The sequence below is a fragment of the Acromyrmex echinatior genome, chromosome 11 (assembly GCF_024713525.1).
Source record: "Acromyrmex echinatior isolate Ae372 chromosome 11, ASM2471352v2, whole genome shotgun sequence".
In the NCBI taxonomy this organism is placed as follows: domain Eukaryota; kingdom Metazoa; phylum Arthropoda; class Insecta; order Hymenoptera; family Formicidae; genus Acromyrmex; species Acromyrmex echinatior.
This window is the reverse complement of record NC_141862.1, coordinates 11,297,918-11,316,535: the sequence shown is the minus strand read 5'-3', so window position 1 is coordinate 11,316,535 and position 18,618 is coordinate 11,297,918. Positions and strand designations below refer to the sequence as shown.

At 35.3% G+C, this 18,618-nt stretch overlaps 1 protein-coding gene across 1 annotated transcript; it reads left to right on the top strand.

Moving 5' to 3' along the window:
* Window positions 1-144: 144 nt before the first annotated feature.
* Window positions 145-18,508, top strand: BuGZ (Bub3 interacting GLEBS and Zinc finger domain protein). Its single transcript, XM_011053154.2, has 6 exons — window positions 145-404; window positions 1,695-1,821; window positions 1,905-2,305; window positions 3,503-3,866; window positions 4,704-5,169; window positions 10,322-18,508. Exons 1-6 carry the CDS (start codon window positions 364-366, stop codon window positions 10,432-10,434), a joined length of 1,512 nt encoding a protein of 503 aa, XP_011051456.1. The 5' UTR covers window positions 145-363; the 3' UTR covers window positions 10,435-18,508.
* Window positions 18,509-18,618: the final 110 nt, after the last annotated feature.

Genomic DNA, 18,618 nt, shown 5'->3' with positions numbered 1-18,618 from the left:
GTATATCCATAATTGAGAATAGTATAATCACTTTTAATTTTCCCGTCATCCACTTCATCCACTTGTAATTTGCAAATATGCGCCATTCCTAGGAAATCTTACCGTCAAATAATTCCCTAGTCCTTAGAATCTTGAGGCGCGCCACGTTGGCCACTTCCGGCGTCGTGTCGGTCCGCGGAAAAGATACGACGGCCATTTTGTATTATCGGTTTTCGCGTGTGTGCGTGTGTGGTGTTACGATCGCCTAGGATTCCTGCACTTCTTGAGCCGCGTATATTTGCTAATTGTACGTCGAATTAAGGATCGTTTTAGAAAAGAGAGTCATCCTTAATAGCAACAAGTTTCCGATAATCCGGCAGGAAGATGGGCCGCAAGAAGAAGAAGCAGTCAAGACCTTGGTGCTGGTATCCTTTTTGTTTCCTCGAAGATTGCGACGGCAACGACGATGACGACCTGCAACGGTCGCTTTTACGTAACCGTAATTTTTGGAGCACGATTTTAGTTGTGCGATCGTATAGTGAGGAATTATCGCTATCAGCCGGTGATTTATACAGCGGGTGTCGATCTTCCCCACCATTGCAGGAAGAGGCTCGAGAAATCGACACAGTGTGGGTTCCGTGGAAGGCGGGGAAATCGATACGCGATTTCTTCGCATCACCGCGACATGCGACATCTCTTGTATATACTTATACATGAGAGAGCGCAGCTGTTTCCACTGTCCTCGCGTTCACGCGATGCGTTGCACGATGATGTAACGCGATCGAGAAGCCTTCCACGCGGAAAAACGACTGAATCGGATCGATTTCTTATCCCGTAAAATTAGGAGTAATCTTTGTATTATCTTGGTTTCGCAATTCTTCCGCTTAAGTTTCCTTTAAGTTTTTTTTCTTTTCACTTAGCTGGCTGTTTTTATGTAGAGCAATTGAAAATATACTCTCCTGATCTTTTCAGTGACTTGTAAAAATGTTTGAATGCTATAAAACCTATGAATTAAATATAGATCTTTCTTAAAGAATGAATTGAAGAAAATCTAAATTTTATTTTGTGAAATTACGAATAATCTGAATGCTTTCTGATAAGTAGAAGTTGAAAGGTATTGTAAGTACTTGTTTGAATAATGTTAAATTTATAAATTGAATGATGAATTTTCATGTAAATAAACTAAGAAATATTTAAAATTTGTTTTGTGAAGTTATAAAAATTAACAAAGATTAAATTTTAAAAGTTTATTTACTTGCATAAATTATGGAACATGAAAACTTAAAAGAAAAATTTTACTTGTAATAATTTCCAATTAGGATTAAGTAATACATTTTTTTGAGCTGAAAAATTTTCAAACAAAATTTTGATTTTGAAAATGAAAGATAATTTTGAAAATGTTTAAGAGATAAACTTTTTCTAATTTTTTTTACGTTTTCTTTTATTTTTTAAAATTTTTTTTTACAAATTATATGAATTTTAGGTTTGTTATTTATAACATATTACATACCTAACAGGCTTGACTGAATATATACTCTAAATTTTTTGAATTGGAATCTCACTCTAAAGAATGAAAATTGAGTCAGTTTTGCAAAGCAGCTCAATTTTTAATCTTTAAAAGCAAGTTTCTAAAAGTTTTAAAGAGTTATAAAACTATATACTAACTATTATTTAAATCTTATCCTGTAAATTTCCTTAAAACTGTACTTCAAAAGGTATTGCAATCGTGAATTCGAGGATGAGAAAATCCTCATTCAACATCAGAAAGCAAAGCACTTCAAATGTCATATCTGTCACAAGAAACTGTATACTGGACCAGGACTTAGCATACACTGTATGCAGGTAAATAAAATTACATCCTTATTATCTTAGGTCTTATCTGCTTGATATTTTAAGATATTTTAACATGACATTCATTTTCACAGGTTCACAAAGAAGCGATAGATAAGGTACCCAATTCATTGCCAAATCGTAGCAATATTGAGATAGAGATTTATGGAATGGAGGGTATACCACCGAATGATGCAAAAGAACATGAGAGACAGCGAAACGGTGGTAGACTTGGCTCACCATCATCTGGCGAGGATGAGCCAGTACAGAAAAAACCGAAGCCTGAGGGTCTGTTAGGTTCTGCGCCAGGAGCAATGCCTGGCATGGCGACTGGTCTACCCGGAATGCCACCACAACCAGGTATGCCGCCGTTACCTGGTATGGCACCACATCCAGGTATGGCACCACATCCTGGTATGCCACCACATCCTGGTATGCCTCCTATGCATCCTATGATGCCAATGGGCCATGTAGGACCTCCGTTTATGGGTCCAGGGTATGTATTCTTCAATTAACTATAACATTATATCAAATTCATTTTTTAATTTTCAATTTCTTTATTTTTAATTGTGATCTCGACAATTTAGCTCGTTCTTTTATTCAAATGCCAATTTGCTATGTAATGAATAGCCAAGTGATTATTATAAAAATATATTGAAAAAAATTATACAATAATATTATAAAAACTTACATAAAATAAAAACAATGTCATATACATTGTGTCAATAGATAAGGTCACATTTCTCATCAAAATATCAGATTTACTATCATTCAATGAAAAACGAAAAATTAGAGAATTATTTAAATCATTTATCTGAATTTTAATTTTATTAACTTATATGTGTTCCTCACCACTCGACGTAATGTCGGGCACCGGACATGAATGCTGCAGTCAAAAAAGGGTCTGGACAGGTGTGGACAGTGAGAGTCAAAATAATAAAGTCATATAGTTATAGACAATAAAAATAAAAATAAGAACAAAGGGAAAAGCAAATCACGGTTCCGCAAAGAAGTATCATTCTATAAATTCAAACTCTGTTTCTGTTACTTTATAATCATTTCCGAAATCAATTTTTTATTAAGCAACCTTTCTTCGTCTAATATTTTGACATTTTCCCAAAATTTATGCTGATGACTAATTCTGTGTTTTGTTATTATGGAATGCAGTGTTCCAATTTATGTGATTTCTATGTTCATGTATGCATATTTTCAAACATCTACCTATTTGTATTTATAATCAGACCTTGTACTTAAAGCTTCCTTAAATTTATCTTTAGATGCTCAGTAACCAATAATAATAATTCGAAATAATTCGTAGAGATCTAAAGATAAATGTAAGGAAACCTTAAATATAAGACCTGACTATGAATACGAGTATTAATCCCCTTATATGCCTATTCATTAACATAGCAAATTGGCATTTGGATAAAAGAAGAACGAGCTAAATTTTTACCACTTTGCATGGTACTAATTGTAGTTATATTTTTAGATAAGATTACTCATATAATTTAGATTTATATTTTATATTGATAAGGACTCAGATTGAAGGGTCGAAACGTTTATTTATTTCGTTTTTGTTACATTTACACGAGAATAAAGAAATTTCTATGCATCCGAACAGCTGGTGTTGACTTTTTTAATATTTTTTACTGATAAATTCTTTCGAGTCTCGTTTCATATATTTTCTTTCTAGCATGATGCCGGGTATGTCAGGTATGCCTTCCGGTATGCAGCCGCCAGTTTCGGGAGCATCGATCCCGCCGGCACGTCCTTTGTTCCCAAGTGCCGCTGCAGTCTCGACAGCAGCATCGACGGCAGTGTCGGTGACCGGATCTGCACCTCTCGGCACAGACTTTAAACCGATCACATCAGTGGCTAGCGGTGGCGGTTCAATAGGTCCAGTAAAGCCGACATTCCCTGCTTACAGTAGTGCCGGTGATTCCATTGGTGCTACTGTAACCAACAGCCTCGCTAATAGTGGTGATCAAAAGGTGACTCTTATTGCAACCACTGGGGCTGCCAGTAAAATCATTCACCCTCCGGAAGATCTCAGTCTAGTAAGTTTCTAATTTTTATTCCTCAACTTTCGTTTCCGAGAAAACTTTTCATTCTCTTCTATTTTTAATTATGATCTTTGAATTGAGAGATTGGATTCTATACGCGTGGATTTTGCGGGATAAGTATTGTCCGCATTGCCATTTTGAAGTTTATTCTGTAAAAATTTCAAAGAAAAATATTCATATTTGGCTGAGATATGGCGAGAAAATAGATTCTGTAAAATGAAAAAAATTAAATTTTTCATTTATAACTCGAAAATAAAAATTGTTTACAAATTTGTTTAAACACGAAAAAGATGCGCTATTAATAAGTAATTCTCTACAAGAATCAATTGTCAAAATTGAAATTAGAGCCAATTAGAGATGTCCAAAATTAGCCCTGTGGACAATATTTATTATATCCGCGAAATCTACGCATATCCTTTAGAATCTAGCCCCTCAATTACTGTTGCAGAATTTACATATGTGGATAATAGCATATTAAATAAAACTATTAATTTTGAAAATAAATTTTTGATTCTGAAAAAAGTTTCTTTGAATAATGGAAATGACCAAAGCAAAATAAATTTTAAACAAAGGATTTGCTTAAATTGAAAATTTATTTTAAAATATTGGCTGTATTTAAGTCTGACAAAGCAGCTTGCCTGCTTGCCAAGCGATTGAATATAATTAACTAAATCTATGTATAAGTAAGAACCTGAATCATTTATTCGCTTGGCAAGTAGGCTAGTTACTTTGCCAACTTGAATACATCCACATGATTAGGTACCAAGAACCGCTTTGACCGAATGTGTGACCTTCGCTTATTTATATTTAAACAAAGAATTTGTTTTTCAGGAGGAAATTAGAGCAAGGCTGCCAAAGTATCAGCGTCGACAAACTGACGAATCTGGACGATCGGCACAATCAGAGGCAGTGGTAACGGCGGTGAGCCAGCAGCAGCAGGCTGCCGCCCTGCAACAAGCAGCAGCGCAACAACAGCAAGCAGTGCAGCAACAGCAGCAGCAACAACAGCAGGCACAACAGCAACAACAAGCGGCTGCAAACGTGGCGGTGGCCGCGTTTCAGGCGGATCAGCAACAGCGGCAGCAACAGGCGGCGGCGCTGAATGCCCTGCAACAACAACAACAAAGGTTCCCGCGACCGCCGCAGGCGGTTATGGTACCAGCCTCGGCCGCAGCAATGCCTGTCAGCTCGGTTGCGTTGATGGCTCCCTTAATGCGACCCACCATGACCCTAGCCGCGCCTGCTCTCATTCATGGAGGTAACATGATGCGACCGCCCCCCATGGGCCTGCCACCAGGTAAGTGTCTGCGGGTTTGAGCTTTACGAAAAACTCTACCTGCCACCCTTTTAACCCCCCCCCCCCTCGCCCTCGCGTATTCGACAAAGCTGCCTTGTTGTATTTTTTGTCCCCTCTTGTTGTTAAAATTTGGAAATTTCCTTCTTAGTATTTTTTGTCGATTTTCTTTTCCATTACCCCCGCCCTTCCCCCCTTATCGGTTGTTGAAGACAGTAACGTTAATCGATGCACAAGAACAAGTCGTATCGCAGTTAAGTTTTCTTTTTTTTTTATCACACATGAAATTTCGAATAAAGTGTATTGAATTACCCTATTTTCCGTTTCGAAAGTGATCTTTCCAGGGATGTTCTCTTGATCTTTTCTTGCTTCAAGGATATCGCATACCCGTAATTTAACAAAATCAATTACTATGTTGTTTTAGAGTGCGAAAAAACATTTCCGATGGAACGTTTATATTTAATGATTCAGTATCATTAATTATTAAAAATTTAAAATCTTAAATATCTCGCGTGATATGTTAAATTAAGTAGATATTTTTCAAATAGTGATTGATAAAATGCCATCGGAAATGCGATATATTATATTTATATACTTTGTCAACACAACCCTCATATATCACCTTTAGCCAGTCCTACTCGGTAACTCAATAAACCGGAAAGGATTTTTCTATCTACAAACAAAAAAGAGGAAATGCCGGATATTAATCGAACAATAATTTGATCTTACTTTAGTTTAATTCGATTGCACATTGCATTGCAATTTGCACTAATTGTATTTATGACAACAGTCATTTTTATTCTTTGCAAAAAGACAATGAGAGCGTTGAGACAGATAAACAAGAAACAGACTTGACATTTAGGGGGGAAGGAGTCAGAAAAAATAGACGACGAAATTGCAATTGCGTATATCACTGACTTGGGACGGCAAAGAGAGAGAATGCGAGGCGGGAAGAGTATCATGATTATTCAGATAGAGACTATAGAGATCAAGATTCTCGACCGAATGATACGCCACAGAATCTCGACGACACAGCGTCTTGTAGTCCTTGTTCGTTTATACGTTTTAACGGTGCGTTTGCAGGGCGCCCGGTCACTCCTCGATGAGTGTCGAACGAACCCAGTCTGGTTACTAAAACCGTGTTTTACAATACAAGCGCTACAAGGTTGGTCCTTAGCAATTAGCATGCGGTGACATGGCCTATATCTATATATACATATATATATCTATATATATCTTGTTATATTTATTATTATTCTTATATATTGTTGATTAATCTTGTCATCATTGTCATTAATACACCTACATGTATGCGTATATACATAATATATATATAGTGACTCCTGAAAACTCAGAATGACGGTGTAGGAAACTGTTCAAGCAGCTTTTGTGAGCCACCGTATATATATTTCTGTATATTCGTAATATTTTATCACTGGGCAGGTGGTCGAGCGGCCAATGACACGTTCCTTCTTCCATCTTAACTCCAATTTCTTCAACCGATTGCCACATTTTGAACATTTACGTTTGTTTTTCCGAGAATACTCACCACATATTAAAATAACGAAAGTCTGAAAAAAAAGTCAGAAAGAATGTAGAGAGTAGCTGTATCGCTGAACGATCATTTATATCGATCAAAATAATTACTTGTTACTCTCTAAAACTTAGGATGAATCTCACTTTGAAGAATGAAATCTCATTCTTAAAGATTGAACTCTTTTCCAAGACTGATTCAATGTTCACTCTTTAGAAAGAGATTCCATTCCAAAGAATTTAGAGAGTACATCGATTAAAATCTAAATCTGATACTGGAATTATTATGTATGATTAATGAATATATGTAGAATATATTAATATGGCTATATAAATAATAGAAATAATTGGGATAGAACAATAAGCGTCAGTTAATTACATTATGAATTATTAATCAGGAAATTTTTATTCGTTAAGATCGTGCAATATTACTAAATTCATTGTTATGCAATTCTTGTTATACAATACAAATTAAAATAATCATTAATGCAATCATTAATACTTACAAATTAAAATTATCATTTTATCATTTTTTTTTATCATTTAATTATTACCTGATGAATAATTATTTAATTGAATTATAATAATTTCTGGGGATTTTATCTCAAGAAGTAATTTTATATATGATGAATTGTCTGTTTTCCAAAGGTACAACGTTAAATTATTCAACAGATTTTTTTCAATTGATTGTTCACTGATACATCACGTTTCTAGATTAATATTAGACATCTTTATCGGTATATTGTAACACTTGTCTTTCCATTTACAATTTCACAGTTATACATTTTTTTTTTAATTATTTTGCGATATTTTGATTTTTGTACAATTCCTAATATAGTTCCTTGTGCAGTTTATTACGCGAAAGACGAAGAGAAACTCTCCGGCCGCTCGGCCGTTACAATTTTTATACATCTCTTTCATGTATGATTTCTTTGTTTCCTTTCCGTTCCGTTCTCTCAGCTTCTTTATTCACACTCTCTCGATTTAACCATATTACTCTTCTTACGACTCACATACGCCATTATTTACCTCGCCAGCAGCCGTGTTACCATCTTGTCTCTTCAGTATTACTTATATATTATATATAGCTTGGAATCCTGGTGTTGTGATATAGTAGTGGAGAAACTGCTTCCTTGGGCACGGTACTGACAGTCGTTCGAAGTTGTCGTTCCAAAGAAACAAATTATAATTACAAACGATAATTATTTTTCTCTCAATGTATCCCTTCCTTCTTCGCATTTGATCATTGTGTTAAATCATTTATTTTGACATATCCGCTATATGATATATAGTGGATTTTTCGAATCACTTTTTATCTTGGATGGATTTTTTGATTAATTTAAATCACTTTTTTAACTTTTATAAGACGAGAAACTATAATGCTGAACAGTGTCACATTTTGAAGCAAAAAGTACAAGGAAAATCTCTATAATATTTAATATATCTCCATTATCTAAAGTTTAATGATAATATAAAAGAATTTATAATCCTTAAATTCTGGATAAAATTGCAAAACTTTTTTGAGATTTAAATAAAGTGGAACTTAAAGAGATTTAAACAATGGAACTTATTTCGAAGTTTTGAGATTTAAATAAAATCTTTATTCTTTAATTTCAAATAGATTTTTTTTTTTCAGATTTCTTCAACAGATTTGAGATTTGAAAATTATCAAGATATCTGATATTCAACATTATAAAACTTACGAAGATCTTTATTTAAAAAAAAATTACGATTTAAAAATTGTTCGAAAAATCCATGATAAGTGGCTCGTGAAATTTGGGATGTATTGTAAAAATTATATATGATAATAGCAAAATGAAATATCACGAAGAAGGAAAGGATTGAATGTTATCACCGTGCTCGCCGGTGCATTTTATTTTATTTTTTAAATTTTTTTCTCATGAAAAGTAAAAAACTAGCAACGAGAACGAACGTAATGTATCTCCCTCACACCATAGCCTAGCTTTTGTGTTACACAATGAAAGATTTTAGATAAATTGAGCTGAGCAACAGTAAGTAAACGACTTCACGTTACCTACTTTACTTTTGCATTCAATCGAGGGTCCGTTCGATTAACACGATTTTTCTCTTTATTATACTATGCGTACTCACCAAGTATTGCTAAGTAAACGTATAACAAAAACGTATAAAATAAATAGAAAATAAGAAGAAAATCGTGCAAGTAGACAAAAAATTTAATTTTTCTCGCGTTGAGATAATGCTTTTGAGAATTTTAAACCAGTTATTTTATGTTGCTCGATTGTTATGAAAAAAGAGCAATGCCGTAGGCATATCGAGGATTTCTGAGTGACTAAGCACGTTTTTGGCGGTGATGTCCTTATTGGAAGAAGTCGGCTGACAGCTGAACGATCTTCGCGAGCTTCCGTAATACAGTTCGCAATATCAAACCGATGTTGCGTCTTCCCCCCCCCCCCCCCGAGTGAGATTCGTTCCTTGTATGGTGTGAAATTTTCTCTGTGTGGTACCACCTTCTTGTCAGTTTTGTTTGTGATTTGTATTGCGTATGCGGCGCACTGCATGCTGAGCTGAGTTCTACGTACATTATGTACCTATCGTATACGCATATTTAGTTTGGCGATTCGCATTGACCAGCGATTGCTGGGGTAGAACGTAGTTACGTGGGCTACCGAGAACGGATCGGGTGATATAGTCCTTTGGACTTTACCCGAAGAAACAGGAGCTCTTGTTGCGAAGAAGCGCGCTTCTCTTGAAGGTCGAACACGTGGCTTCACACTCGACTAACGCTTATCTTGGCAATCAGAGATTCTGATTGCTCGAAAGGACAAAGCACACTCTGAATGATCAGAAAATAACTAATTTGAAATCTCGCGAATATATCCTAATACCTACTTCTCTCGATAATCTACAATAATCGTTCGGCTGTCAGGCAACTTCCTTTTCAGCGGAACATGAGTCTGAATTGAATTTGAAAGCTATTACACGATCAAATCAGAAAAACATAATTAGATGCACTGATTGTGAGTCAAATCTCAATTTAACTCAATAGTTAAATAATAGCAATTAAATTTATAATTAAAAATATGCAAATTTTGGAAAGATTTAAGCTTTATCACAAAATTAATTTTTATTTTAAAAACTTCGATTTTTTAATTGTAGATTTTTATTTCTTAAATCTAATTATTTAGGAAAATTATATTTCCTAATTTATTGAAATATATTTTCAATTTTATTTATATGATTCGCCGAATATGATTCTGTGACTTATTTTGCGCTGAAGATCATGTAGTCCTCCAAAAACGAGCACGATATTTAACATAGTAATAGAAACTGTTAGAAAAAATACATTAAAAAATAAATTGAAACTACATATTAACGCAACACACAGGACCCATAATTATCTTAACGTAACGTGAACAGTCGCGACGTAAGTATACCTAGGGATTCCGATCCCCAATTAAAAAAAGAGTAAGAGAAAGAGAAAAAGATCCTATTATTGGATCCGGCGAACAAGACGTCGTCTCGTTCAGGCTCGAGTAATCAAAAGCACGTGTATGCCGCACGTGGGCAACGTACTGTTTTCTTTGCCCCCCGCGATATTCAATCGCGGGTCGTATTAATCTTCCGCTGCGTTGCTTTGCAGGCATGATAGGGGCTCTACCTCCGGGTGCTGCGATGCATCCGGCCTTCGCCGCCGCGCCGATGGGCTTTCCTGGACCGATGCTGACGCCGATGATGCATCCGCGCTTCAGATGATCGCCCCCCATGGACGGGCCCAATCCTCCGCCGCTGCACTTCGTGCTGTGGGCCCGCCCCTAATTTTCGGGGACCGGACCCGATCGAGGAAGAGATATACACAAACGAAAGAAGGACAGAAGGAGGAGAACTAATAGAAAGAAAAAGAGAGAGAAAGCGGAAGATAATCTACATGGTAGAATTTGTTTCCCGTCAATTCTCTCTCACAAGATCTGTTTTTTCTTTTTTTTTTCTTTTTTTTTAATAATATTGTTGAAAGACGAAAAAACAAAATTGAATGAAAGAGAAAGAGCGAGAGATGTGTGTATGTGTGTGTGTGTGTGTTTTGTGTGTGTGTGTGTGTGTGAGCAGAGAAAAAGAGAGAGAATGGATGAGAGAAAGAGACACACGCACTCACATAACGCCATCGACATCTGAAAGAGTTCCTTCAAAGAAATCGGGTGCGCGCTGGAAACGGTCAACTTTTTAATTTTCTTTGTTCTTTACTGCTACTTTATGAAATAATGCAGCGGTCACGAAACGTTAATCGTTCTCGTCGACTGCAAATGTGTGTATGTGTGTATGGGTATGCGCGCACCCATGCTACGTTGGTCGTATGCCAGGTGAGCTAAACTCAAGCAAGTTTTATCGCCTTTTCTACGGAATAAATTCAAAATAATCGCTCTGTAATATCGTCGTTCGTCCTGCGCGGGAATGCCAGTGCGAACTATCTGTTTATCGACTTATCTCGCAGTCTTTCTATGCATCGGACAACCAATATATCTACTGGTACGTCCGTCGAGATTGCGTTTCTTATTCTTGTCACGATGAAGACAACGCGGCGCGCAAAAGACATCCTCTCGGTACGAGAAGGGTCAATCAGGACGATCTAAGGGATTCGGTACGGAAAGTTGCGCGAGTCCCGTAGTTTATGAGACCAATTTAAATAAAAATTGCGTCTAAAACAGGCCTTACAAATTACGGACTTATCGCTTTATTTTTGTAACGAATCCTCCAGTTATAAGCGTAAGGTAATTGTGAAGCCGTTGAAATTTTCAATGACAAGAATAAGTCTTTCTTTATATGGCATTGAGTCATTAGTGTAATTCTGATCTGATACTTTTCTCGAATACCTTATAAATGTAGACTTTCTAAATATGGTTGTATAAATAATGCACACGGTATTATGTTATACGAAATTTTAATCTTGAAATGAGAGATTAATAGAGAAGTTTAATACAATACAATTGTAAAAAATGTCAAAGGAAAAATATATTTATTTAAAACATAAAATTCCTTTAGAGAAACATTCTCACACATATAATAATGATTATTATATATTGGTCATGAAATCTTTAGATTCCTACACTTTTAATTAAATACGGAGGACCAGTTCTATCATTGAAAAATCTGACTCACATTTACTTTCGTAAAATTGATGATTGACCCTGCAGTTGTTCGGGAAGTGATTGTACCTTCAACAATGACAAAGTGACGTGCTTTTCCCTCTTAAAGAAATTTTCCTCTTTCGCGCATTAGACCGTTTCCATCACGCGCTATTCCCTCAGCCTCCATGCACCTGCAGTGTCCTCTTGGAGAGGCGCGATCGCGAATAAGGTGGCGCTTCACGCTGCAGCTGGATGATTATTCACTTGACGAAGTAGAACTCGAGATGAGAGAGCACTTTCAAGACAGTTCCGTTCCGTGATATTCACATTTTTTTCTTGATTTACTGAGAAGAATTCCCGGAGGAATCGAGGACGCAGAAGTACTTATTTTTAAAATAAAAAAAAGGAAATTAAACTTGAACTCGCTTAATCATTTTAGTGAAAATACTTAACAGGAACACTTAATTTTATTTCAAGCTTTCAGAAATTTGATAAAAAATCGACACGAACGAGTAATAAATGTTTATGTATAGTAGATATTTCGAAAGATTTACACATACCAATAAGCTTGAGTCTATTTATTATACATAGTGAGAATTAGGTTTATAATTTCAATCACTCATCAAATTATATTAATTATTTCTGTGACTACTTTTGAAAGTTCTTTTGTTTCGGATCAATTTCATTGCGCGGTGCGTCTTTGATTTCTCCGTGACAGAATAGCGTGTGTTTCTTTTTTTCGAACGAATAGATTAAATCTCTGATGGTTTTGGTAACGACAAAAGGAAGTAGCGATGACGAAGAATAGTCTCGGTATGATACACGTTTTAACTTAGCCGGTCTCACCAAATTGCAGTATCATAGAATCAAGAGCATAGATCAACGCAAAAGAGAAATCGAGTGTACACGTTACAGTTTAAAACACATTTGCTAGCCGCAGTGTGAAGATTCGGTCGCCTCAGGTTAGTCTGTCGCAAATTTTATTTTGTTAATACTGAGAGTCGAGCCGAGGCACCTTCGCGAGGTACAGCAGAGCCACAAAATTTTTTTTTATTTAAAAAATTTATTTCATTAATTTACAAAATTGATCTATAAAATTTCCAAACTACTGCCTCGATAAAATTTTTAATGAGTTATTAAAGTCTAATTTGGGAAAAAGGACATTCGCAATTATTCTATAATTTAAAATCAATTTCGCGGTTTGCGATAAATGAAGATCTAAATGTAGAAAAATGCGTAACAAATAATTTTTACATATAAAGAAGTTATGTATATATAAGATTTGGAATAAGATTGATTTACGAGGGTGATCGACTCGGCTCGGCAAGAAAGTCCCCTTTTTTTTCCTTTGCCAAAGGAACAATGTTGGCGACGCATGAGTGAGTGGTAAGTACGGAGGGTGCTCATAGAATCGAACACCAGCTCTCTACACTCGACTCACGCCGTTTTCTTCACTCTTCCTTTACCACGTCTCGCCGATTCTCACACCGATCGTAGAACGTACTCGTTCCCGATTTTGAACAAATTATCTCGTGATTATTTTTGTCATTTCTAAAAGCTGCTTCATTCCGTTTATAAATATATTCAAGCGCGATTCGTGAATTATAAGTATAGTCTTTATGTAACTTTAATGTTATAGTCTTGATATTGATCACCTGTTCTACGATCGGATCACTTTCTGTTCCTTCTCGTCCTCTATACAAAACTTGGCGAACTTTCCCAATTTATCTAGAAAACTTGGCACTTCCCGAATTTTTTATATCTATTTTCTCGTCCACTTTACATCTTACTATCTACTATACGCTCTTATCAGTTTCTATTCAGGGTGTCTATTGATAACGCTGACCGGAATGTCCGTTTTTACGTGAAATTCCTATTGCTTGTACCGTTAAGTTCATCTGTAAGAGACGCACTGTTCCTACAAGCTGTAAAAGATTGTCTTAACTTTTTGCAGTTAGTTGAGAATAATTGTATCGTTTTAATATCTTAGAGCAGTTAAAATATTTATCGGTGTCTTAATCTTAATATTCAGTCATTATCTCTTTTCGAAACTAAAGTCAAACTATAGAAGAAGAATAAGATCCAACTGAGATCAAGAGTGATCTCGCATCGGCGAGAGCGACCGGATGTGTGTAGTTTATCGGTCGGCTTTATCGATGCCTATTAATTTTTCTGGCTCGTCGTCGATCCTCTTTAGAGAAAAGGGAAAAAGTAAATTAATTATTAATTAGAACAAAATTCGATGTACGTGTTCGTTTGTTGTACACTGAATTAACTTTTCGATCAACTTTCGTTTCTAGGTTCGATCGATCGATCGTCCCATACGAACGAAAGATTGATCTGATCGGACCGAGATTTAAGCGAACGATAATGGAAGATAAATTGTTTTACACCGTAATCGTTCGTTTGTGGGCGCGGTAACGAAGACCCGAAGATTACTTCCTGTATTGTTGTCTTCAGTAGGCACCCTGCTGCTGGTTTTCGTTCTTTCGACCACCACTCTCGCCCACCGTCATCGTCCGGTACTACTACCGACGTCTCCTCGACCAAAAAAAAAAAAAATATATATACAGAAAAAAATAGAAATGAAAATGAAACAGCATTGAAAGCGCGCCGTACAACACGTGTACGTACCAAAACATGATCTACGCATCGTTATTATAATTCCTTTATTTTTCAGGGGTTGTCTTTCCGAATCTCCCCCGCGAACAGACTATCGCTTTACTCTCTTGCAAATAACAACGCCTCGCTCGCGACCGTTCCGAGGGCCAGGGATTGTTGACTGCTCAAGAATACAAGTAAATTTATTAAGATTTATAAGACCATTGACAAACGATTTCTTTTTGTCAAGCCTGTTTAGAAATATCGGACTCGAGAGACGAGGCTTTCCAAAAGAGTAAAAAATGAGAAACGAAAGTGGACGATCAGTTCCATAAAGTTATCAGTTACGTAATATCACACCGTTATATTGCGTAAAACTACCTTTAAATGACTAATCAATCCACTAGAAATCGAGCCGGATTTCGGTTGTGCGATTTACTTGAAAATAGGAAAATTAATAGAAATATATATTATTGTTATAAAATTATATTTTATAATTATATGATATATTAATTATAATTATGCAATACATAATTATAATTGATATATATATGGTTATATAAAAGTTATATAATTACATAAACATACACCTAATTATTAAATATGAAAAAGAGAAATTTATATAAAATTATGAATTTTTATATTTCCGTTTTTTCTAAGGATAATTAGATGTGGGATAAAATCTGTAATCGCACAAGCAAACCCGTAGGTTGTCTTCGTTTCTTTCTTTCTTTTTTTTCTTTTTTATCTCCGTAAAGAAAAGCGCGTTCACGTAAAGCCTCGCACTCTGGCGATTCGGCAGGACAATCTGACAGCAGAATTTGGAGATGTAGAAGTTCTGTTATTTATTGAGTGTCATATTATCGACATGTTCCGAATAAAATAAAGAAAACGTGTGGAAAGCTCGAAAGTTTTGGGCATAGTCTGCTGTTCTGGGATATGTCGATCTCGCAGTCAGATTCCTTGACTCTATCGATTTTGCTTTCATGACAAAAATCGACGGAATCTCATGCACGTCACATTTTTATAATTATATATCTTAATATATTAATATTATACAATTTTATATCTTTTTGTCTGATTTGAGGATTGAAAAATAATGTGATTTTTATGTGACATTGCGGGATCCGTATCCCAGAATTGCGGGCGATAGCCACATATTGTTTCAACCAATCACAGCAATCTCATCGCTGTTGGACCTAATCGGTCCCTTGCCTCAAGGCAGGCGATTGTTTGGACCTACCGTCCTAGAGTCGAGGCAACCTAGTCGCAGCCTCCCGATTTTCTCCGATCGGCACCGTACATCGACAAGAAGAAAAGCGAACGAGCTCTCTTCTGATTTTCAATTTTCAGTTTTGGAATTCAAGCAAGAGATTGGAAGAAGAGTGCAAAAGCAAAAATTTTAAATAAAACTTCAAATAAATTTGGATTTTTTACCAATTTTTATATTTTAGAATGTTTTGATTCAATTGTCATAACTCGAAGTCATTCTATATTTTTAAATTTTATTTAATTTTAGTATTTATTTTATTATTTAATGTAATAACATTGTTTACCAATGTATTTTTCTCCATATATGCGCAACAAAATGTTTCAAATGTATTGTTTATTAAGTTTTTGCTTGCACATTCTCTTCTAGACAGCAGCTCGATTCGGCTTTTCGAATTGCTTAAGATGCATCAGAATTGAAGAGGGAAAAAACAAAATCGGAGGATGTGACGGTTCTCGGCTTGGCGGACGCGTGGCTGGACCGAGAAACAATATTAATCGTAATAATCGGTTAATGAACCACTGGTAAATCGTATTAACCGATCGATCGTTCGGAACGTCGAAACGAGAGAAAATTGTGTTCAGATGTGTAGAGCGATGCAATTAGCACGTATCTTTTATCGACGAATTTTAATCCTTTCAAGATGCTTTCTGATCGCTTGGCTTCTGTAGAAAGACACGCATCCTTAATTAACACTATTGTTACGATTGGTAATTATTTAGGTATTATCTAAGCATTTTTAACTCCAGCGGAGTCCGGGTCTTTTTTTCGGATCTAAATCTTCATATAAAATTAGTTCATATAAATTCTAAATAGAATAGATATTTTATTATATATATTATTATATATGTAACGAAGAAATTCGCTTTATAAAAAAACATTCTTTTATTTTGTTTCTCATTTTTCTAATTCGAAAGTTTTTTTATGTTTAGTTTTATTTTACTTTCTAAAAAAAGAGATTTTTTAGAAAGTAAAATAAAATGAAAATTTAATAAAATTTAATTTAAAGAGAAGATATTAAACATGTTATTCGATGGTTAAAAAGATTATTCTGGACCAGTGATGTGGCAGTTATTAATTAATAGCATTTCTGTTTTATTATTATTATTATTATTATCTCGTTACTCAAAAGATTATCAGTTATTTTCCAAATAATTTCTAAAACTTTATTCTTATTATTATTTTATTTATCGCATTATCTCCAAAGTGTCGAAAGGATTAACAATATATAATTGCAACCCGGCTGCTCCGTCGAATAATTGTGAGTGTTTTCAAAATTGCCTGCACTCGGAATCTTTTCCTTTTCTTTTTTTTTCTTCTTTTTAGTTGACGGCAAAGTTTGCGAGAGCGAATTTTTGCCGAACAAAAATTTGGCGGCTCTCGTCTTCGACAGTTCGATCGTATCGTAGAATGCTTAGCTGGTTCTCTATCTCTCTCTCTCTCTATATATATATATATATATGTGTATACCGATATCGTCCTATGTCCCTTGCGCTCGCGCGCAAGAACCTTATCTCCCTCATTCCCTTTTTAATATCCTTATGTTCCCCTTTACGCTAATAATGTCTTTACACTTGGTGACAGCGGATGCACGATATTCGCTCTCGTGGGGATCGCTTTTGCTCGACGAACCGGTAACACGGTCGCTCTTTGTCATCCTAATACTATTATCCCGCGGTTCGGTCCATTCGGGAATAAAACGCACTCTCTTCGGGATTGCTCCGACGTCTCTCTTCCTCGTTAATCTCAGAACATTGTGATGATTACGATTTCATTTTATAGCAAAATTAAAAAATTAATAAAATCAAAATCGATCATCAGTATGTTATATAATCTCACCCGGATATATACAATATAATATCAAATTTTTTTATTTGAATAAATATCTATTTTTGTTATGATACTTTGTAATCACATTACGTTGTTTGCACTGAAAAAAATTATTTTTTTTAGCTAAATTGATTTAATTCATTTTTATTTCTTTTATTGGAAAATGTATGTATAATATTAAAGTGAAACATATATTTGACTTAAATTATACATATATTTTCAAACGAAAGAAATAAATAAAGACAACTAAATTAATTTAGTCAAACAATTTTTTCCTTAGTTTGTAAAATAATTAATGGAAAGTTTAGTTAAAATCGATATTCCACATTTTAATGTGGCTTTTTGTTATATTTTTGAATTAATGTTTATCTTTTCAATGACTTTTCATAATTCGAGTAACATAATAATTTTTTGAGAAGTATAATTTTAGAAAATTCATTCTTAATGTTTCGATTATTTTTCGTGTCAATAAAAGATTCGCGCGAATCATGTACGTAATTTTCCGTTGCAAATAGCTTAACGATTCATCGTCGAGATATTTTATCGCTTATTCACTTAAGCATTTAACGACACCTAATATTCTAAACAGCTTAGGCCAGCTTCGCTTAATAACGACGTATTAGAGAGCCGATTTACAGGCAATTTCAACGGCACTTTAACTTGAACGTGGTGGAAAAAAAAAACAAACGTTTCCCGAGAAAGCAAGGCCGACTTTTCGCGGACGCTGCGATCGTTCGCGAGAGGAGGGCGATTTTGCGGATCAAGAAAAGACGAAAGTCTCGTCCCTGTTCGTCGCTTTATTTCCGAAGCGTGGACCGACCGCGGGCGTTCTAGACGTAGCTTTCTATCCTTCTACAACCTTGTTGTTTTCAGCCGACTGCGTTACGAGCAGAACGGACAATAATGATCGAGGAAAGAAAGAGGGATAAGAGAAAAAAAAAAGTAGCGAAGTGACACGAGTGTGTGTATCTATTCAGACTGATTAATAAAATCATTCGAACAAGAACACCGAGCGGTCTTGCGATCGAAGTCGCGGCATGTCACGATCGGCGAAAATCGAGGATCGATGGGAATAGACAGGAAGAGAGGGAAAAAAATTGTTTGAGAAAAAAAGAT